This window comes from Rhinoderma darwinii, chromosome 1, assembly GCF_050947455.1.
Source record: "Rhinoderma darwinii isolate aRhiDar2 chromosome 1, aRhiDar2.hap1, whole genome shotgun sequence".
Taxonomy (NCBI): domain Eukaryota; kingdom Metazoa; phylum Chordata; class Amphibia; order Anura; family Rhinodermatidae; genus Rhinoderma; species Rhinoderma darwinii.
In genome coordinates this window covers 576,595,813-576,619,066 of record NC_134687.1, presented here as the reverse complement: position 1 = coordinate 576,619,066, position 23,254 = coordinate 576,595,813, and the positions used below count along the sequence as shown (strand labels likewise).

Sequence of the window (23,254 nt, the reverse complement as noted above, 5' to 3'; positions counted from 1 at the left end):
ATCGCGGGTTTGTTGTGTAAAGCTAGTAATGACAAAAACTTGGATAGATTGGGGGGGGGGGGGGTCTTTTTATAGTTCGCCTGAGGCAGCAGAGGGGCTAGGTCCATCCCTGCTTGTAACGTCCTATAAAAATAAAAGAATGTTCAAAAAATTATGCCAACATAAAGTAGACAAATGGGAAATGTTAATTAGTAACTATTTTGTGTGGTATAATCATCTGCCTTACAAGCAGATACATTTAGATGAAAAAATATGCTAATATTTCAATATTTTCTCAAAATTTTGCTATTTTTCACAAATAAACACTCAATGTATCGACCAAATTTTACCACTAACATAAAGCCCAATGTGTCACGAGAAAACAATCTCAGAATCGCTTGGATAGGTAAAAGTATTCCGAAGTTATTACCACATAAAGTGAAATATGTCAGATTTGAAAAATGGTCTCTAAGCCTTAAAGAGGCTCTGTCACCAGATTTTACAACCCCTATCTGCTATTGCAGCAGATCGGCGCTGCAATGTAGATAAGAGTAACGTTTTTATTTTTAAAAAACGAGCATTTTTGGCCAAGTTATGGCCATTTTTGTATTTATGCAAATGAGGCTTGCAAAAGTACAACTGGGCGTGTTGAAAAGTAAAAGTACAACTGGGCGTGTATTATGTGCGTACATCGGGGCGTGTTTACTACTTTTACTAGCTGGGCGTTCTGACGAGAAGTATCATCCACTTCTCTTCAGAACGCCCAGCTTCTGGCAGTGCAGATCTGTGACGTCACTCACAGGTCCTGCATCGTGTCGGCCACATCGGCACCAGAGGCTACAGTTGATTCTGCAGCAGCATCAGCATTTGCAGGTAAGTAGCTACATCGATTTACCTGCAAACGCCGATGCTGCTGCAGAATCATCTGTAGCCTCTGGTGCCGATGTGTCCTCGCTCGTCTGACACGATGCAGGACCTGGGGAAGTGACGTCACAGCGTGATCTCTCGAGAACACGGCTGTGTCTGCACTGCCAGAAGCTGGGCGTTGTGAAGAGAAGTGGATGATACTTCTCGTCAGAACGCCCAGCTAGTAAAAGTAGTAAACACGCCCCGATGTACACACATAATACACGCCCAGTTGTACTTTTACTTTTCAACACGCCCAGTTGTACTTTAGAAAGCCTCATTTGCATAAATACAAAAATGGTCATAACTTGGCCAAAAATGCTCGTTTTTTAAAAATAAAAACGTTACTGTAATCTACATTGCAGCGCCTATCTGCTGCAATAGCAGATAGGGGTTGCAAAATCTGGTGACAGAGCCTCTTTAAGGCCCAAACTAGGCTGCGTTCTTAAGGGGTTAAAAACAGACAGACGGACTGGAAATGGATGAAAATTTGGAGACACGCTGATGCGAAATGGCCAAGACAGTTGATCAGTTTTTAATGGCCATTTTTTTCATTGTCGTGTGAATATATCCTAATACTACTCCACCTGTTCTGTGTGATGACTATTTTTCTGGCATCATGTGCTTGTCTTCTGTCATACATCACGCACTCCAGGTCAGACATTTTCATTAAGTGCAAAAAAGTGAGTTATATTGAAATTGAGAGAAAGTAGAGCTCACTTGAATCTCTAACCGCATGCATAGCCCCTATCACTAAAAAATTTAATATTTATTTTTGGAAGAAATTGTTATTTTTTGGCAGCTTTTAATTTTGTAGTTTCTGTTATGCCTATCCATGTAAAAAAATAACAAAAAATAAATACACACATATATATATATGTATATGTATATGTATATGTACACACACACACACACACACACACACACACACACACACACACACACACACACACACACACACACACACACACACACACACACACACACACACACACACAGACTATGTATATATATATATATATATATATATATATATATATTTATAATTATGAAATATTGCCGTTTTTACATGTGCTAACATCTAGTGGCCAAACTAGTTTCAATCCGGAAAACAAAAGGTTCTCACTTTACAGCCTACAGTGAAACTAAATGTTATTAACTTCTAGTAGGAAGAAGATTAATGACAGATGACAGGTCTCTTGTACTGAGTTGGATAAGACACAAAAGCAACACTGTCAGCTGACACCTCGGGCAGCACTGATCTCCTGGGGCACCAAAGAATACGTGTTTCTACCGACATCAGGGGACACTCGAGGCTTATCCCACACATTAGATTGGTGTCAGATAATACTTTGTTATCATGTGTATGGCTGACTTTAAGGGAATGTATCACCTTATTTTTTTAAGGAATAAAAACGACATATATACTGAAACACACTCTTTGTTTCTAATCTGTTTTTATTTTCTAATTTTATATTTTTAATCCTATTTTCTTTACATGATTATGGGGACGGCCATCTTGTCTGAAGTGCTACAACAGCAGTTCCAGAGGTTTGCTTTACAGCAGGCACCTGTAAGTAAACAGTACATTAACATATATGAGAGAGTGTTGTGAGCATGCTCTGTGAAATATGTAAAGGTCACAGTGCAGCTGGGGGCCGAGCTGTTCCGAATGGCCTATTGTCAGTGGTATGATCCTGTATTATCTGCTTTATAACATAAGCGTTACCTTTCATTGTAATCCTGCCCTTTGATTATAATGAGATGACTGCTGATTCTACCTCCAGTGTGACCACGACAAGTGGTCAAGTGACTATTGCGAGGTAATATTCCAAATTCTACACAATGCAGAATGAGCTCACAGGGTTAATCTGGGAGGAGCCGGTGATGTCACTCTCTAATTCTACACTAAGTTGGTTGACTCTATATAGCAACTCTTGCCTGCTGTGTAGAGAGGGTGGGGCAGTTCCATTGAGATATAGAAAGAATAATAAATACTAATAGATTTATATAATTGAACTGAAGAAAACCCCATATGCTCTTGGTACTTTTAACTAAGTTACAATAAGTTTATGGTTTCATATGGAGTTTACCTTGAAGGCCCCCACAGCTTGAACTAGTCCAGCTACTACACTGGGAAAAAAGTGGCCGCACGCAGCTTCCACTGGCGATAAAAGATGATCGCAGGGTTTACAAAAGCCCGCTCCATAGTGATCGACTTCATTTGAAAAGGTGATGTCTGGGGAATGTTGGCTGTATGTTAAAGAGGCTCTGTCACCAGATTCTCAAACCCCTATCTCCTATTGCATGTGATCGGCGCTGCAATGTGGATAACAGCAAAGTTGTTTTTTTTAAAAAAACGTTCATTTTTGTCCAAGTTATGAGCTATTTTATATATATATATGCAAATGAGCTTTGAAATGGACAACTGGGCGTTTTTTTTTCCGTTATGTTCAACTGGACGTGTATTGTGTTTTTAACTGGGCGTGTTTACGTGTATGACGCTGACCAATCAGTGACCAGTCAGCATCATACACTCATCTCCATTCATTTACACAGCAGCGATGTGCAGCCGCATACACAGAGATTAACGTTAATCAAGTGTCCTGATAATGAATACACATGAAATCCAGCCTGGACGTCACATGTATTCAGAATCCTGACACTTCTGAATCTTTTCTGTGAGACTCCGGCAAGGGAAGCGAAATCTCGCAAATTACGGAGGTAAACGAGATTTTGTTTCACTTGCTGGAAATCTCACAGAAAAGAGTCAGAAGTGTCAGGATTCTGAATACACGTGACGTCCAGGCTGGATTTCATGTGTATTCATTATCAGGACACTGCAGTAACGTTAATCTCTGTGTATGCGGCTGCACATCGCTGCTGTGTAAATCAATGGAGATGAGTGTATGACGCTGACTGGTCACTGATTGGTCAGCATCATACACGTAAACACGCCCAGTTCAAAACACAATACACGCCCAGTTGGACATAACGAAAAAAAAACGCCCAATTGTCCATTTCAAAGCTCATTTGCATATATATAAAATAGCTCATAACTTGGCCAAAAATGAACGTTTTTAAAAAAAACAAAACGTTACTGTTATCTACATTGCAGCGCCGATCACATGCAATAGGAGATAGGGGTTTGAGAATCTGGTGACAGAGCCTCTTTAAAGAAGAACCATCACCATAACGGTCTGGATAACTTAATAGCGACTGCAGCATCTAAGCCATTGGGGAGAGAGGGGGCCCCCTCAATCACCTCATAAGCCCTCCCGCAACACGATTGCTAGGTGCGGTTGTCATGGCAGCTTAGGTGCTTAATGAAGACCCTCAGGTCTGCCAAGCTATTTTATTTGTTTTTCTATAGTCGCATTCAAAGAGCTATAACTTTTTATTTTTTCGTCTACATAGCTGTATGAGGACTTTTTTTTTGCGGGATTAGTTGTACTTTTTAATAGCACCATTTTAGGGTACATATAATTTTTTTTAATTAACTTTTATTAACTTTTTTGGGGGGATTATAAAAAAAACCTGAAATTCCGCCATTGTTCTATGCGTTTTTAAATTGACGCCGTTCACTGTGCGACATAAATAACATGTTACCTTTATTCTATGGGTCGGTACGATTACGGCGATACCACATATGTAGAGGTTTCTTATGTTTTACGACTTTTGCACAATAAAAACACTTTTGAACTAAAATGATTTGTTTTTGCATCGTTGCTTTCCAAGAGCCGTAACTTTTTTATTTTTCCATCAATGTAGTGATTTTTTGGGCTTGTTTTCTGTGGGACGAGACATAGTTTTGAATGGTACTGTTTTGGGATGCATGGCACTTATTGATTCCTTTTTATTATGACTTTATTGGGGGGGCAATGGAAAAAAATTGACATTTTGCCATTGTTTTTTGCAGGTTTTTTTACGGTGTTCACTTTGCGGTTTAAATTACATATTAACTTTATTAATGGAGTCATTACGGTTGCGGCGATACCATATATGTGTACTTTTATTTATTTTTTTACACTTTTACTAAATAAAACCACTTTTTATGGAAAAAAATGGTTTGATTTATTTTTTTACTGTCATTTTTATTATTAATCTTTATTTCACATTTATTATTTATTTCATTAGTCCCACTAGGGGACTTTACTGTGCGATCTTCAGATCGCTGTTATAATGCTTTGGTATACTTCGTATACCAGAGCATTATTGCCTGTCAGTGTAAATCTGACAGGCAATCTGTTAGGACGTGCCTCCGGCGCGTCCTAACAGGCATATGTCCAGGGCAGACCTGGGGGCTTTTATCAAGCCCCCGGCTGCCATGACACCCCATCGGAGACCCGCGATTGCATTTGCGGGCCACCGATGGGTGACAGAGGGAGCTCACTCCCTCTGTAAACAAAGTTAAATGCTGCAGTCGCTATTGACGGCGGCATTTAACGGGTTGAACGGCCGCGATCGAAGTAAACTTCGATCGCGGGCGTTGGAGCAGGAGCTCAGCTGTCATCAGATAGCTGAGCCCTGGCTCCAGCCTGCACGGGAGACCCGTGCAGGACTTAGACTAGGCTCACGTGAAAAGGCGTCAGCCTAGCCTAAGGCCCCTTAGTGACTCACGTGAAAAGGCGTATTGGTGGTCACTAAAGGGTTAAGCCTTGCCAGAGTAGTAAAGGTACAATATACTGCAACACATCAATGTAAAAATTAAAAAGTTATGGTTCTTGGAATGTGGGTAAAAAAAAGCAAAAATGGCTGTAGCGGGAAGGGGTTAACTATTCCTCAATGCTTAGAAGGACATTGCATGAAATAACAGGGAACTGAATAAACAGCAACTATTTCCCATTGCCATCTAAGATATCTAAAAGGTACATGAACAAATGGGATGCAGAATATAGACATAAAGTCACATATCCTATTTCTTTCCTACCGACTATTAAGGCGTTCAATGGCTAATGTCCTTCAAGTCTGTATTACAGCAGATAAGTCTGAGATTTCTTTGCAGTTTCCTAGGTAACAGATGGTTTTTGGTGATAGTAGTATGTATGGTGATAAAAAGAAAGAAATGTGATCCAGCCCTGATAAATCATTAAAAGGAAACAGTGTTCCTAATTTTATTGACAAACAAAAGAATAAAGTATCGGGACGCAATATTGAGGTGGTTTGTAATAATCAGTTGCCTACGCGTTTCAAACACAGCTCGTGTACTTGGTCATGGCTTGTAGTAGATACCATGTAGTGATACCATTGAAATCTATAAACGTTTGTTTTTGAGTCTAGACATTTTACTCATTTCTTTTTACTTGTCACAGTAGTCTAGAAATTTTACTCATTTCTTTCTACAGTCACAGTAATTGTGTTTTTGGAATGTATTGTTTTCTTCATACTTCTTCCATCTCAAGTTTCTATATAATTGATGTACTAGTTGAATCCTGTCTGTGTTGGCATTTACTATGACTTAGATGTTCATGCCCAGAACAGGTCTTAATATGACAGCAAGTCACGGTGGCCTCAAATGGTTACAGCACTTCAGATAAAGGGTGTACTTATAATCTTATACAAATAGCAACCACTCAAAAAAGAAGTATGCACACCCACAAAAATGCCAAATTGAAAAAAGCACAAATACTTTATTATTGTACACAAAAGTGTATACATACACCCAATAAATAGAGAAATATAAAAACACACATAAAAAATAAGAAACTCAAATGAGGGTCACAGACAATAATGCAACTCTCCTGTGGTGATGCCCCTAATAATGGGGTGAGATGAGACAAAAACTTAAACCACAAATAAAGTCTCCAATAGAAGCTCCCTAAACGCAATATTCAATACTGGTATATGACATGGACTGCTCTCCGATATTGTGGCAAACTTAGTGTCTTCTTGTTCTTGGCATATATATTTTTTTATGGTTATGCTTGTTCACTTGTATCATGTGATTATGCACTTTATTTCTATATAAATTTAGATATATTTATCAATAAAAAAATATATATACATGTACATATATACAGTGAAGGAAATAAGTATTTGATCCCTTGCTGATTTTGTAAGTTTGCCCACTGTCAAAGACATGAACAGTCTAGAATTTGTAGGCTAGGTTAATTTTACCAGTGAGAGATAGATTATATATATATTAGAAAAAAAAAGAAAATCACATAGTCAAAATTATATATATTTATTTGCATTGTGCACAGAGAAATAAGTATTTGATCCCTTTTGGCAAACAAGACTTAATACTTGGTGGCAAACCCCTTGTTGGCAAGCACAGCAGTCAGACGTTTTTTGTAGTTCGTGATGAGGTTTGCACACATGTTAGATGGAATTTTGGCCCACTCCTCTTTGCAGATCATCTGTAAATCATTAAGATTTCGAGGCTGTCGCTTGGCAACTCGGATCTTCAGCTCCCTCCATAAGTTTTCGATGGGATTAAGGTCTGGAGACTGGCTAGGCCACTCCATGACCTTAATGTGCTTCTTTTTGAGCCACTTCTTTGTTGCCTTGGCTGTATGTTTCGGGTCATTGTCGTGCTGGAAGACCCAGCCACGAGACATTTTTAATGTCCTGGTGGAGGGAAGGAGGTTGTCACTCAGGATTTGACGGTACATGGATCCATCCATTCTCCCATTGATGCGGTGAAGTAGTCCTGTGCCCTTAGCAGAGAAACACCCCCAAAACATAATGTTTCCACCTCCATGCTTGACAGTGGGGACTGTGTTCTTTGGGTCATAGGCAGCATTTCTCTTCCTCCAAACACGGCGAGTTGAGTTAATGCCAAAGAGCTCAATTTTAGTCTCATCTGACCACAGCACCTTCTCCCAATCACTCTCAGAATCATCCAGATGTTCATTTGCAAACTTCAGATGAGCCTGTACATGTGCCTTCTTGAGCAGGGGGACCTTGTGGGCACTGCAGGATTTTAATCCATTACGGCATAATGTGTTACCAATGGTTTTCTTGGTGACTGTGGTCCCAGCTGCCTTGAGATCATTAACAAGTTCCCCCCGTGTAGTTTTCGGCTGAGCTCTCACCTTCCTCAGGATCAAGGATACCCCACGAGGTGAGATTTTGCATGGAGCCCCAGATCGATGTCGATTGACAGTCATTTTGTATGTCTTCCATTTTCTTACTATTGCACCAACAGTTGTCTCCTTCTCACCCAGCATCTTACTTATGGTTTTGTAGCCCATTCCAGCCTTGTGCAGGTCTATGATCTTGTCCCTGACATCCTTAGAAAGCTCTTTGGTCTTGCCCATGTTGTAGAGGTTAGAGTCAGACTGATTAATTGAGTCTGTGGACAGGAGTCTTTTATACAGCGTGGCATGGAGGTGATCTGCCTGTGGCACTGCTGAGGTGTTATCAATGCGGCGTGGCATGGAGGCGATCAGCCTGTGGCAGTGCTGAAGTGTTATCAATGCGGCGTGGCATGGAGGCGATTAATCAATCAAAAATTACCGTCGGCACAGAACATCGTAAAACCCATTCAAATGAATGGGCAGATGTTTGCCGGCGCATTGGAGCCGTATTTTCGGACGGAATTCGAGGTTAAAACGCCCAAATTACATCCGTAAATAGGGTGTGTGAACCCAGCCTAACTTTTAGCCATAATCATCAACATTAAAATAAATAAATGCTGGAAATAGATCACTCTGTGTGTAATGAATCTACATAATATATGAGTTTTACTTTCTGAATTGAATGAGGATATGTTCACACAGCTTATTTTCAGCCGTTTTTCAGGTCGTAAACGCTCCGAAAAACATCTGAAAAAAAGGAAGCTGAACGCCTCCAAACATGTGCCTATTGATTTAAATGGGAAAAACTGTTTCGTTCCGACGGGTCGTTTTTTTTACACGACTGTTTGAAAAAACGGCACGTAGAAAGAAGTGCATGTCACTTCTTGAGACGATTTTGGAGCCGTTTTTCATTGGGTCAATAGAGAAACAGATCCAAAAACAGCTGCAAAAAATTCCTCAAAAAACGTCTGAAAATCAGAGGCTGTTTTCCCTTAAAAACAGCTCCGTATTTTACAGCCGCTTCTTGTTTAGCGTGTGAACATACCCTCACTGAAATGAATCGACTTTTTGATGATATTCTAATTCATTGAGAAGGACTAGTATATACATGTATGTATGTATGTATATATATATATATATATATATATATATATATATATATATATTAGCACTTCACACTTTTTCTCATTATCTGGGAACAGACTATGTCTCATACCAGTATTGGCTATTGTGTTTAGGGAGCTTCCTGTTGGAGACTTTATTTGTGGTTTAAGTTTTTGTCTGGTCTCACCCCATTATTAGGGGCATCATCGGTTGCATTATTGTCTGTGACCCTCATTTCAGCTTTTCTTTTTTAGGTGTGTTTCATATTTCTTTGTTTATTTGTTGTATGAATATACTTTTGTGCACCATTATAAAATGTTTGTGCTTTTTTCAATTTTGCATCATTGTAGGTGTACATATTTCTTTTTTTATTGGCCTCTTTTTGTATAAGATTCAGTCTTATGGATGCTTGTATTGCACCCCTTTCATTATATTTTTCAGAGGTGCCTGCCCCTCTTCTATGGTTTACTATAAGGGTGTAATCATAGGCATTGCAGAACAACTTTTAGCATTTTCCGGTTCCTTAAAATTGATGGCCATCAATGTTAGATCGTGTGGGTTTGATCCCCCACAATAAGCTATTAGAAGGGGCAGGGGGGCTCCAGCGACCGCGGTGTCCCCAAAAAGCACAAATTCATAATTTTAGTAGCGACTGTGCCTGGTATAACAGCTTAGTCCTATTCACTTCAATGGGACGAAGCCGTAGTGAATTGTAATATTAGACACAACCGCTATTAAAAGTATGGAAATGTGCCTGGTAAAATATGACAGGGGCGCGGTGCTCACCAGAGCGCCGCAGACACTTCAAACAGTTGGATGGCAGGGGTGCTGTCAATCTGACTCCCATCGATCTAAAATTGATGGCCTATCCCAAGGAGTGGCCACCAATTTTAAAGAACCGTAAAATCCCTTTAACAATATTGGAATTATCCCCAATTGGAATCCTTGAAATACATTAAACCTTGTAATTACAACTTCGTAGGCTATACCATGAATGTCTGATAGATGTAGGTCACCTGACCACCCTCCCTCCCTAATATTCAACTTTTTGTGGTTTAACGCTTTTCTAGCCACTTTTCAAAAGTGTCAAAAAAAGGGGCGGGATTTAGCTGGGGGGACGGGGCCACCATCAGTTCAACAGATTAGCCAGAAATTGCGTAAATTACAGCGCAAATCTATGACAGTTAATACGCCACTTAATAAATTTGTCACATCTTACTCCAACTTATTTTGGTTTAAGACTGGCATATGAAAATAGTAAAAATCCCTTTACATGTTTAATGAAAGATTAAAGGGGTATTTTGACCAGTCACACTTTTGGCATGTCCTTAGAATATTCCATAAATGTCTGACAACTGGGGGGTCCTATCTCTCGAATCCTGACCTATTAGGGAAATGAAGGTCCCTTGACCCCCACTGTACAACACAAGCCTGTTAGCAGTCTTCCGAGCACAAGTAGGGATACTTGCGGCTCTCTGTATGATACTCTATGGGAGTCAAGCAAGTGCCGCTTTTGTAGATAAATTCAGTAAGCAGATCTGCCGCCATTTGTGAAGCCTGCACATCCTTTGCCTCCCGGGTTGTCATAGGCCGCCTTTATTATATTAATGCAGCTTCATCAAGGTCTATTGATTTTGGATTTGGTGGAGATAGGCCATTTCACACTCTTTCTAAGGACAGTCCCTTCCTTTATAAAATATGACAATTTTAGTTGGAAAGATTATTTATGAGAATTACAGTCACATTAATGATTATCCACGGCACTGTGACCACACATTCCAGCAGTTACTATCAAAGGACAAGGGGACCAGTCAGGACTTCACCATGTATGTACCCACTGAATGTATTTATAGACGCTGACATTCCACCACAGCTATCACTTGTGCACATGTCGCTACTATTGTACATAAAAATACAGAATATTGTTCTTTCACTCAGCTGCTCTTTCTATGAAAATGCCCTCAGGGTTTGTGCAACCAATGGTTTTTGTCAAGCAGAAAAAATCTGCCTCAAAATTTCCTTCTGGATATGTAAGGTAGATTGAGAAATGCAAGCGTTATTTTAACACTTTTTTTTTACGGGTTTTTGGGTTTGTTTTTTTATTTTAGCAACTTCAAAAACCGTTCTAAACAAACGGTGCATTTGTTTTCCTCCTCCCATTGATTTTAATGAAGTTTAGAAGAGGAAACTGCTCCAAGATAGGGTATGACACTTTTTTTTCACAAGCAGGCAAAAACCGTCCTGTCTAATTCCCATACGCACTGATTCTAAAACTGCTCCCGCATCAAAATCAGCGCCAAAAAAGTAGTGGGATCAGGGCCTTAAATAAATGACCATACACATTCTGCAGATCTCATGAGCAGAGTTGACCTGGTGCACAGGAGGATAGGACCAGGGGCGTAACTAGGAAAGGCTGGGCCCCATAGCAAACTTTTGACTGGGGCCCCCCCTCCCCTGGGTGTCACACAACCCCCCCCCCCCTAGTAGATAGTGCCTTTTTTACAGCCCCCCTGTAGATAGCGCCATACAGCCCCCTCTGTAGATAGCGGCCATACAGTCCCCCCTGTAGATAACGCCATACAGCCCCCTCTGTAGATATCTACAGAGGGGGCTGTATGGCGTTATCTACAGGGGGGACTGTATGGCGCTATCTACAGAGGGGGCTGTATGGCGTTATCTACAGGGGGGACTGTATGGCGCTATCTACAGGGGGGACTGTATGGCGCTATCTACAGAGGGGGCTGTATGCCGTTATCTACAGGGGGGACTGTATGGCGCCATCTACAGAGGGGGCTGTATGGCGTTATCTACAGGAGGGATTGTATGGCGCTATCTACAGGGGGGACTGTATGGCGCTATCTACAGAGGGGGCTGTATGGCGTTATCTACAGGGGGGCTGTATGCGTTATCTACAGGGGGGACTGTATGGCGCTATCTACAGAGGGGGCTGTATGGCGTTATCTACAGGGGGGACTGTATGGCGCTATCTACAGGGGGGACTGTTTGGCGCTATCTACAGAGGGGGCTGTATGGCGTTATCTACAGGGGGGCTGTATGCGTTATCTACAGGGGGGACTGTATGGCGCTATCTACAGAGGGGGCTGTATGGCGTTATCTACAGGGGGGACTGTATGGCGCTATCTACAGGGGGCTGTATTGCGTTATGGGGGCTGTATGGCGTTATCTACAGGGGGCTGTATTGCGTTATGGGGGCTGTATGGCGTTATCTACAGGGGGGCTGTATTGCGTTATGGGGGCTGTATGGCGCTAGCTACAGGGGGGACTGTATGGCGTTATCTACAGGGGGGCTGTATGGCGTTATCTACAGGGGGGACTATATGGCGCTATCTACAGAGGGGGCTGTATGGCGCTATCTACAGAGGGGGCTGTATGGCGCTATCTACAGAGGGGGCTGTATGGCGCTATCTACAGGGGGGGCTGTATGGCGTTATCTACAGGGGGAGCTGTATGGCGCCATCTGCAGAGGGGGCTGTATGGCGCTATCTACAGGGGGGCTGTATGGCGCTATCTACAGGGGGGCTGTATGGCGCTATCTACAGGGGGGACTGTATGGCGTTATCTACAGGGGGGGGTCTGTATGGCGTTCCCTACAGGGGGGTCTGTATGGCGTTATCTACAGGGGGGACTGTATTGCGTTATCTACAGGGGGGTCTGTATTGCGTTCCCTACAGGGGGGTCTGTATGGCGTTATCTACAGGGGGTCTGTAGGGCGTTCCCTACAGGGGGGGGTCTGTAGGGAACGCCATACAGCCCCCTCTGTAGGGAACGCCATACAGCCCCCCCCCTGTAGGGACCGCTATACAGCCCCCCCTTGTAGGGAAAGCTATACAGCCCCCCCTTGTAGGGAAAGCTATACAGCCCCCCCTGTAGGGAACGCTATACAGCCCCCCCTTGTAGGGAAAGCTATACAGCCCCCCCTTGTAGGGAAAGCTATACAGCCCCCCCCTGTAGGGAACGGCATACAGCCCCCCCCCCCTGTAGGGAACGCCATACAGCCCCAACCCCCCAAAAAAATGCGACCTACAGTGTGAAAAGACAAAAGACATGTATCCCCTCTCCACAGGATCTCCACAGGACAGGGGATACATGTGTGATCGCTGGCAGTGATAGGGAGAACGGGGGACCGAAAGTCCCCCGAAGTTCTCCATCACTCACCTGACTTCCGGCGCCTGCGCAGCTCAAGAAAAATGAAAGGAGCGCTGGTCACGCATGCGCACAAGCGTGACCGGCGCTCCATTCATTTCTACGGAGCTGCCGACACAGACCCCGGAAGTCCGAGGTTTGTGATGGAGAACTTCAGGGGACTTTCAGTCCCCCGTTCTCCCTATCGCTGCCAGCGATCACACATGTATCCCCTGTCCTGTGGATATCCTGTGGAGAGGGGATACTTGTCTTATGTTTAATGGCAGAGCGGGGAGATACCTCCCTGCTCTGCCGTAGTGTTCAGTGGCGTCCCGCTGTAGCAGCCATAGCGGCTGCTAGCGGAGCCTCCAGCCATGGTGGGGGCCCGTGCCGGCGGGCGACACGGGCCCCCTCATGCTGCGGGCCCTGTAGCAGCCGCTACGGCTGCTATAGCGGTAGTTACGCCACTGTGTTAGGGGGAGTTCACACTGAGTTTTTTTAAGCGAAAACCGTGGCAAAAAACTTCAGAAAGTGCCTCCCATTGAAAACCATGACATTTTTCCTGCGAGCAGTAAAAAACGCCTGCGGGAAAAAAGAAGCGTTAGGCTATGTTCACACGGAGTTTTTTGCAGGAGCAATATCTGCCTCAAAATTCAGTTTGGAGGTTTGAGGCCGATTTTTGCGGCGTTTTTTGCCCGCGGCCATAAAACACAGCGAAATACGCTTTCTCTGCCTCCCATTAAAGTCAATGCGAGGTCAGAGGTGTAAACGCCCGAAGATAGGGCATGTCGCTTCTTTTTCGCGCGATGCAGTTTTACTGCTCGCGGAAAAAAAGACGCCGACGCCTCCCATTGAAATCAATGGGAGGCATTTTCTGGCCGTTTTTGACGAGTTTTGCGACGCGGCTTCCGCGTCAAAAAATTTGTCAAAATACTCCGTGTAAACATAGCCTAATGCCCTTGCTTCGGGCGTTTCTGTCTCCGACTTCCCATTGACAACAATGGCAGGCAGAAAATGCATTTTTTGCTATGTTTTTCTGCCCACGGCCCGATGGCTGAAAAACGTCACAAAAAACGCAACAAAAACGCGGGAAGTGTTCAAAATATGCCTCAAAATTCCGGAAGGAATTATGAGGCAGATTTTTCTAACTAAAAACTTTTCCCTTCTCCCATTAACTTTTTTATTTGATGTACATCATGTACCTGTCCTCTGCAGTCTGCACGTCCTCCGCCCGTCCTCTGATTATCCTCCGCCCGTCCTATGGGATGCTAGTACTCCGGCAGTCCTGACTTTACTCCGGCAGTCCTTGGCTCCTGACTGTACTGTCCTCCGCCCAAAGTCTCGCGTCGGTCGTTTAGCTCCGCCCCCTGTCCTCTCCCCTGCCTGAGCGCTCCTCCTACCACGTATCGCCGTCCTATTCCACTGTGTGTGGGAGGACTATCAGTGGAGTGCACAGTGTGCAGTGAATATCACCGGGCCCCCGAACCCCCCCCCCCCCCGATGCCTAGTGTAACGTTAGCGTCGTGACTCGTGATGCTACTACTAGGCATGAGGGGGCCCGTGCCTCCAGGCCTGGCAGTGGCACATAATGTAATGTGCCTGACTGTCAGGGCGACACGGGCCCCCCCATGCCCCGGGCCCCGTAGCAGCTGCTACTGCTGCTACTGTGGTAGTTACGCCACTGGATAGGACGCCCAGGTTTTCACACAATAACTAGGTCCAGATAGAACAGAGATAATGAGATTCAGATTGACTTCCCTTTTCCCGTCCCTTGGTTGAACTTGATGGACATGTGTTTTTTTTCAGCCGTACTAACTATGTAACTATGTAACTATGTAACTATGTAACTTGCGTAAGTGAAAACAGCAGAGATTACAATACAATTTAAAATACAAATGGACGTGTTCTGCACAGATGATGGTTAGACCACCAAGATAATTTCCTCTGTCGGACCCAATGTACCCTAGTTCCACACCGCTCATGAGAACTGTGAATTATATGGTAACTCCTTTTCATACAAGAAATTTGACAGCCATAGGAAAATGTGTGAGAAATGATACAACCCCTGAATGTGATTGGGGAAGGGAATATATGTATTATTGCTTTGAGAACTCGCAGCCAAGCTGCTGAGATCATCCTTGCTTGGTCACCGTGAAGTGGCAAGTGGACATTTTTTTAAAATTTTGTACTAATGATAGAACCCGGACCCTTAGTTTGGCAGGAATTTTCCTACTGGTATCAGGGCAGAATAAATTGTCTGCCCGGTGATAACTGTCATTGGCTCACAGCTGTAGCCTACGTGACAGTTGGGAAAGGTTAGAGCCTTAGTGACAGTCAGGGATTGGGTGAAAAGGTGTGATCAGGTGACAGGTAAGGTAGATATAAACCAGGAATATGCAGTGGTCTTGGCAGACCATCTGGCATATTCCTGAAAGAAGTGACGCTGCCCCCACCCGCCCGCCCTGTTATATATTATGTGTTGTTTTTATGGTCACGACCTTTTGTTGAAAGGGTTAAATCGCTCAGCATTATGAGTGGACAGATGTTATTTTTGGTAGGCTTGTGCTTATGGCTAAGCCAGGTTAATAATTAGTTTGAATACGTTTAATGGTTTTTATTATTATTATGAATTAATCTATTTTATGGTAACTTTAATAAAAGGCCGTGGCCAAATTTATTTGACCACCATTCCAGTGTTGTGTCTATTTATTTATGGCTATTGTTTAAAATATGTTATAGGTTTCTTGTTAGTTAAATGTAATAAGTATGTTTTGTAATCCCATAACATCTGTGCTGTGATGTGTAGTGGTTGCTGTGGTGCGTGTGTGTTTGGGGGGATATGGCCCAGAGCCTAGGGGGCTTAGCCTGGCAGCAAGGGTGCTGTTGGGCCACTGGGCTGCTCTCTTTGCTGAAGCTGTGTTGCGGCGGCAATGGCCACCATGCGTTACCACCTAATATTAGTGTAGGGACCCACTTAAAAGAAGTTGCTGCGAAGCGGTAAGTGAGCTTACACAATTTGATCAAAATGTGTACAAAGAACTTGTTAATTTATAAAGTTTGTTATTTGTACACTATATGACAGCACACCATTTGGTAAGATGGCACCGCACAGGGCATCAATTAATGTAAAGCCAACCCCGGTAATGTGACCCAATCTCACTTTTTGACTATGTAAAATATATAACTATCTACCTTGCTCACATTTACCCTCCCTGTTTCTCCATCCCACCACAAGTTCTCCAACAGTCTTTGTTGTCTTCACTAGTGTGACTATCTGAATAAATGAGAGAGAGAGAGAGAGAGAGAGAGAGAGAGAGAGAGAACTAGGCAGAGAGACAGAGGGAATATAATATTTATGGATAACATTTAGAAGTCATTTATAATTTATATCATTGACAATAATAAATTTAGCTTGTCTAGAAAATCCGAGTACTGGATATTTTCTCTGTAAATAGAACTTGTATACTTTTGGAAACTCAGTAGGCATGAACCCATTATAGTTTTTGCATCATCCTGTGTCAAACATAACATTATTCAATGAGAGTTACAGGGTAACCATTGATCTAAATGTATCAGTTTACATTACTATAGTGGGCGCACACGGAGTACTAGAATACGTGTCAGTCCTACAGTTGGCTGTCAAGACAATATACGGTAGATCTGAACTCAACACCGCCAGTCATATTGTGCATGTATTTTGTATTTTTTGTGAAAACAACATGGAAGCTTAATCTGTTTATAATCTATACATAACTTGTAAACTGTCCCCCTTGGGTACAAGAGCGCCGTTCCCTCTAATATGTGCATTCTGGAAATTATAGAGGCTCAATGACATCATTGGAAGGTTGTGCAATGTCCGAATTACCCAGCTGTATAGTGCATAAATAATAATGCATACAGTGTCCAAATAATACTGCCATACACTGGCTAAATAACAGTGCAGTACAATGCCGAGCATCAAGAAGTTTGCTCTTTTTGCCCTCCCTATAATTCAGTCTTGGTGACTGCCATGCTGGCATGCAACTATATGTAATCCTAGATGGTTTACATGGGAAGATGTAGGCCACATTGAAGTGGTTTTCTAATTTCATTATTTTTGACTGGTCACTGATATCACATAACTGATGTCTGTAGTTTTAGGTCTGCCATTGTAGAAAAAATCAGCTTGTAACATGTGGCCTGTACTGGCCAGTTTAGTACCAGAATGATCCTTTATTTTTTTAATTACTGTATATCGATCATAACAAGGTCAAGTAAGGATAGAGATCTGGTTACTCACATGTCGCTAGCAATGGAGGAGTTTCTAGACATGGACTTTGGAGAGAGGTCATAGTCGCTGTCTGACCTGTACAGAAATGATTCCCTTCGTTGGCTGTGGACAAAGTTGGCCTGTAAAATCAGCCCTGACCCTGGGCTTGTCATGGGATCCAGGGGACTCCGTCCCGATGAGGTGCCATTGTCCACGTCAAAGCTGCAGGAAAACACACAAAAATAAGCAACAATTATCATAATGATTGCAATTCATATACAGATTCCCAAACTCAAGACCAATGCCTACTGATTTACAGACTATGACAATAGTAGCAAGATGAAATCATTTTTTTCCACAGCGCCACTTGCCATTATTGCATACGGTAAGCTCCTAAGCTCCCCTAGTGGTGACTACAAGGAGCCAGAATTTTATCATTTAACTATGTCTATGCAAGGGATTTGTAACGCTGCATCAGAAAAATGGAGCTTTAGCCACCATACAGATATATAAATATAAATATATATATATATATATATATATATATATATATACATATACAGAATGTAGACATTAATCAGCATAAAAGTTTGTACATATTTCAATAAAGAAAACAAAAAAAAAATGCTAAAACAAATTGTGTACAAAGCCTGACATTGACTGTAAGCTTTAGGGGTTTTCCACGACTGTCATATAGATGGCCTATCCTTGTGATAGCTGATCGATGGCGGTCCAACTCCTGACAACCCTGCCTATCAGCTGCTTGAAGGGATCACTGCGCCGGGGCTCAGCATCTCCTTCATTGTTTACTCATGCACAACTTAACCACTTCAAGGTTTCTAATATTTTTGACAGCAAGAATAGCATAATCTGCAGTACTCTTCTTACCATCAAAAGTACCGAAATCCTGACCGTCAGGATTCGTTGGTATCTATTCAAAATTGGATCTGACATAGCAGAAAAAAACTGGAGGTGCTAGCAGTGCCTGTATTTTGCTGTTAGTCCCTATGGGGACAGAAGGAATAACTGATGTATGAAAAAGTTGTGTGCTTCTATGCTGCATAAGTAGTGTACACTACTAAGGTGTGAACAGCGTCGGACTGGTGTTCCTTGGGCCCACCAGAGAAGATGATTTTGAGGGCCCACCCTCCATCAAAAAATAATATGTCCACTTTTCATTTCATCATAATCCTTGTTGTTATCATTGTAGACACATGACATATCATCAAAAAGTCTTATAGGTAATTTGTGAATCAACTCATGAGAAATAAACCTGAGTGACAAGTGATTGGCTCCAAAGTCACCTCCAAATGAGATTGCCTCTGCTGGACCTTTAAGGCCCATTATTGTGTTAGAGCCTCGGCCGACCAGAGGATCCTCTGGTTCTCTGATGGGCCATTCCGACTCTAGGTGCGAATAAGACCAAAGACCCAGTCATGTTTAACATAATTCCCTGTCTCTGAACGTTAACTAACTCTACAAAGCATTGAATTCTATCATCCAAAACTGGTCTTACCATCCTCACGTGTGTGATACTTCTTGCACAAACACGCTCATGCAGACTACAGTGTCAGTGGTAGCCAAGGCATATCTCTGCGAGATTCAGGTGTGTATACTGTACCAACAACTTCCATGCTGTCTAGTTTTCCACAAAAATCTAGTTTTGTGCAAACATCAATAAGAAATTTGTATAAAAAATATTGACATAATTCTTCAGTTGTTAGCCGATAGATCCTGAAAGAATTTGTGTGGCTGAATATTATGGGCATTGTACTTCGTAAATATAACCCTTTTGTCCACCAGTAAAATAAACCTATCTATATTTACTAGGCCAGGACTTGATTTACTGTAAGACTGCAGGAAGATTCGTCAAATATTCAAAAAAACAGATCAATAAAAGCCTTTTATAATATACTGTATATACCAATATCAAGTTTTTTAATCAAAAATGTGTCCCTGCTCAGTCTTCTGATTCTTGTGAAATTCAAGACCGTTATGTACTTCTGTTCTGGAATCAGAATTTCACCATTATCAGATTACAGATTATCAGAATATCATCATTATCATTTTTTCAGATTATCAGAATTGCACCATTATCATCAGAGGTGTAACTTGAAGCTTCAGGAGCCCAGTGCAAAATCTACAACAGGGCTCTGGTATCCTCTTATGGGGCAGAGCGACAATTGGGTTCGCTCAAGATCCAGGGCCAAGGTGCAGTTGCAACTTCTGCACCCCTTATAGTTATCCCCTGATTCTCAGATGCCAGAATATCGGGGGGTTTTTCATTATAAAATGCCACATTAAAGAAATATATAATGTAATAATGATGATAATTCATTCTTATAGAAGACTATAGTCACGTGTAACCACGTGTCCAGGGTCAGATTTACCTTTGGGCAACATAGGCCTGTGCTTATTGGCGGGTCTAAGGTAATGGCGTCTACTAAAGGGAAAATTTACACATGAACATACTGAACAGTGTGGAATATCTATAATGTGTTTGTCTATATCTTTATAAAATATTCACAGTGCTCTGGGGGTGGGAGGCGGACTGCTAGGAAAGGACAAGGGGAAGGCTTCAGACGGTGCCAGATGTTGTAAGGAGAGCACCGCAATGTTCTGCTTTATCTTGTGAGAGCAGTAAAATATTTTAAAGTAATACATGACTAAAGGGGGTTATACACTTTAGCTTGTCTGCCCGATAATCGTCAAAAATTATGATCATATAGTATACAGCTTCCATTCCCGACTGTGTATTTAACTGGTGATATCTCCGGTTGTGTCACAACTAGAACTGCGATCCTGATGCCATATGGAAGATTAGAATCTCCTCTTTCATATGCCACCAGAACCCGAGATATGGCTGTTTGAAGTGATCTCCCTCCCTCCAGCCTCAGTCTCTCACACTGTGTGAAGCAGCTTCATGCTGATAGGACAGCGTCAGAGGCTGTGAGGGAGCTCCACCTCAGGAGAATCGCTGCTGTTACCTCCCACTTGTCAAGTATAAGCTCATTTACATATTTAGGAAAAAAGCTCATAACTTTTAAAATAATAAACATTTTGGGACACAATTTTCACTACCATTATCAGTGTGACAGCGCCTATTAGATTAGCTAGGAGATTGGGCATTAATAAACTAGTGACAGAGCCCCTTTAAAGAGGTTGTTCCCACTAACATAAATGTAGCTCAATCTTTAAAGAATACAAATATATTGCTACCTGTCATTTAAATAATTTTTTTGATAATTCCATGTGCTCCATGCCTCAGTATTGTTTATTAGTTCTTGCTTTAGATGGTCACACATGCGCAGTTCTATATCTATCTTCCATCATTGCTGCACTACTCCGTGCTTGTCATCACCTCTGCGCTTGCGCGGGAACGGTAGAGTACTTCCGGGTTTCCTCTGTGTCTTTGCCCTGTAGCTGTCTCATCGCAGCCTGCAGCACTTGGAACCGTGGAGGCATCTCTTAGAGGAAATAGCTATAGATATTAGCTATTTGCCCATTTGAAAAGGTAAATTTATTCACAATTAAGTTAAAAAAAAGAAAACGACATTTGTCGTTATATCGTTCTTGCATATGGTAACCGTGGTTTTATGCAATTTTTATTGGTGGAAAAAACACGTGAAGGTGTGGCCTACTTGATGGGCGGAGTATAAGTAGCCAGACAATTAGTGCCTACAGGCTCCTGAGATGTAAACCTTCTACTGCACTTGCCATGTGTTAAATTTAGTATGTCACACAAATACCACCATTGAATGCGCTGCTGATTTTAAAATTCAAAGTATGTTCATTATTAACCTATAATCCGCATGAAAAAGCTTTTTTTTTAAATCCACGCAGGATTTGTCTATGGCAAATCGACACGTCAGACCATAGCCTAAGGCCTGATTTACACGAGCGTGTGCGTTTTAGCGCACGCAAAAAACATTGCGTTTTGCGTGCGCAAAAGGCACTTAACAGCTGCGTGTGTCATCAGTGTATGATGCACGGCTGCGTGATTTTCGCGCAGCCGCCATCATTATGACACTTCGTTTGGATGTTTGTAAACAGAAAAGCACGTGGTACTTTTCTGTTTACATTCATCGTTTGTCAGCTGTTGCGCGAACCACGCAGTTAACACGGAAGTGCTTCCGTGCGACCTGCGTGGTTTTCACGCACCCATTGACTTCAATGGGTGCGTGATGCGCGAACAGCGCACAAAGAAAGGACATGTCGTGAGTTTTACGCAACGCACTCGCGCTGCGCAAAACTCACGCACTGTCTGCACTGCCCCATAGCCTAATATAGGTGCGTACGACACGCGTGAAAAGCACGCGCGTCACACGCACGTATATTACGCTCGTGTAAATGATGCCTAAATAACATAGACTAAGTATTAGGGTAAAATCGTAACAACCCATGCAATGCAGTGAACACAATATTTATAGTGATCGGAACATGTCGAAATTGCTATTTTATATGCATTTCCGCTATAATAAAAGATATTATAAATGAAACACTTATATGTATCACAAAATGTTGCATAAAAAAAATTACCATTCATCTTGCAAAACAAACACCTCATACAGCTGCATCTGCGTGCAAATAAAAAGTTATAGCTTTTGGAACGTAATGAGGAAAAATCAGGACAATACCAAACAAAAAATTACAGAAAAATCTATTCAGGTAATTAAAAAAAAAAGTGTGTAAAAAATACAGTTGAAAATGCCCCGTGTGAACCTTAGTGGGTGGATTAAAGAATTTAAGGGTATGTTCACACGCTTAGCAAAATACGTCTGAAAATCCGGAGCTGTTTTCAAGTGAAAACAGCTCCTGATTTTCAGACGTTTTTGTAACAACTCACGTTTTTCGCGGCGTATTTTACGGCCGTTATTGGAGCTGTTTTTCAATGGAGTCAATGAAAAACGCCTCCAAAAACGTCCCAAGAAGTGACATGCACTTATTTTTCGCGGGTGTCTTTTTACGCGCCGTATTTTGACGGTGACGCGTAAAATGAAACCTCATGGGAACAGAACACTGTAAATCCCATAGCAAGCAATGGGCAGATGTTTGGAGGCGTAATGGTGCAGTTTTTTCAGGCGTAATTTGAGGCATAAACGGCCTGAATTACGTCTGAAACCACTGCGTGTGAAGATACCCTCAGGCTTAAGGGGGCCCGCTGCGACTCTTTTGCCCAAGGGCCCACCTAAACCTGAAGCCGGCCCTGGTCACATGACTGTGCAATTAGTCAAAATTTTCAGGTAGCTGCTAAATTATGTTTTCTAAGAAGGTTGGATGGGATGGGACAGACCTCTAATAAATATCCATGAGAAGACATTTTAATTTAAATACGTAAATATGTAAATGTATTTATTTCATGAAAGTATCCCATACAGTAGTACAGAATATATTTATTATGTCATTCTAAACGGATTGCTGCAAACACATATTGGTGATAGACGCTATTAAAAAAAAATATTATTATATCTACTGTATCTAGAAAGAGCTGATTCAAAATCTTTTTCATGAATTCTAAAGTTTAGTAAAACTTTTACTTAGAAGGGCCCAGTGCAGCCATAATCGAGTATATTCTAGTTGAAGCAGAAGAGGATTACAACGTAGTTAAATGTTATTTTATACTTGTTCCAAAGCCTAATCCTGATGACAGCAGAGAAGTAATGTAGTGCGTACATGTTATGAAACCGGTGCCATTGTGTACACTCCTTCATTGTCCGGGTCTTACATGATATTCATTATTACGTTGTTGCATGTATTATGTCAACCGACAAAAACCTTCCGAAGCAAAACTAGATGCCAAAGACTGAAGACCTCGTGTTATTCAGTAATTAATGGACTGTTTAGCTGATCA

General features: G+C 42.1%; 1 protein-coding gene across 4 annotated transcripts in view; it reads right to left on the bottom strand.

Moving 5' to 3' along the window:
• The window catches only part of PDE4D (phosphodiesterase 4D), an 825,997-nt gene that overhangs the window by 245,601 nt on the left and 557,142 nt on the right, over positions 1 to 23,254 (bottom strand). For all 4 annotated transcript variants that reach the window (XM_075839367.1, XM_075839382.1, XM_075839375.1 and 1 more), the window contains exon 2: positions 17,434 to 17,625. In XM_075839367.1, the coding sequence (XP_075695482.1) occupies positions 17,434 to 17,625 (192 nt within the window). The remainder of the gene's footprint in view (positions 1 to 17,433; positions 17,626 to 23,254) is intronic.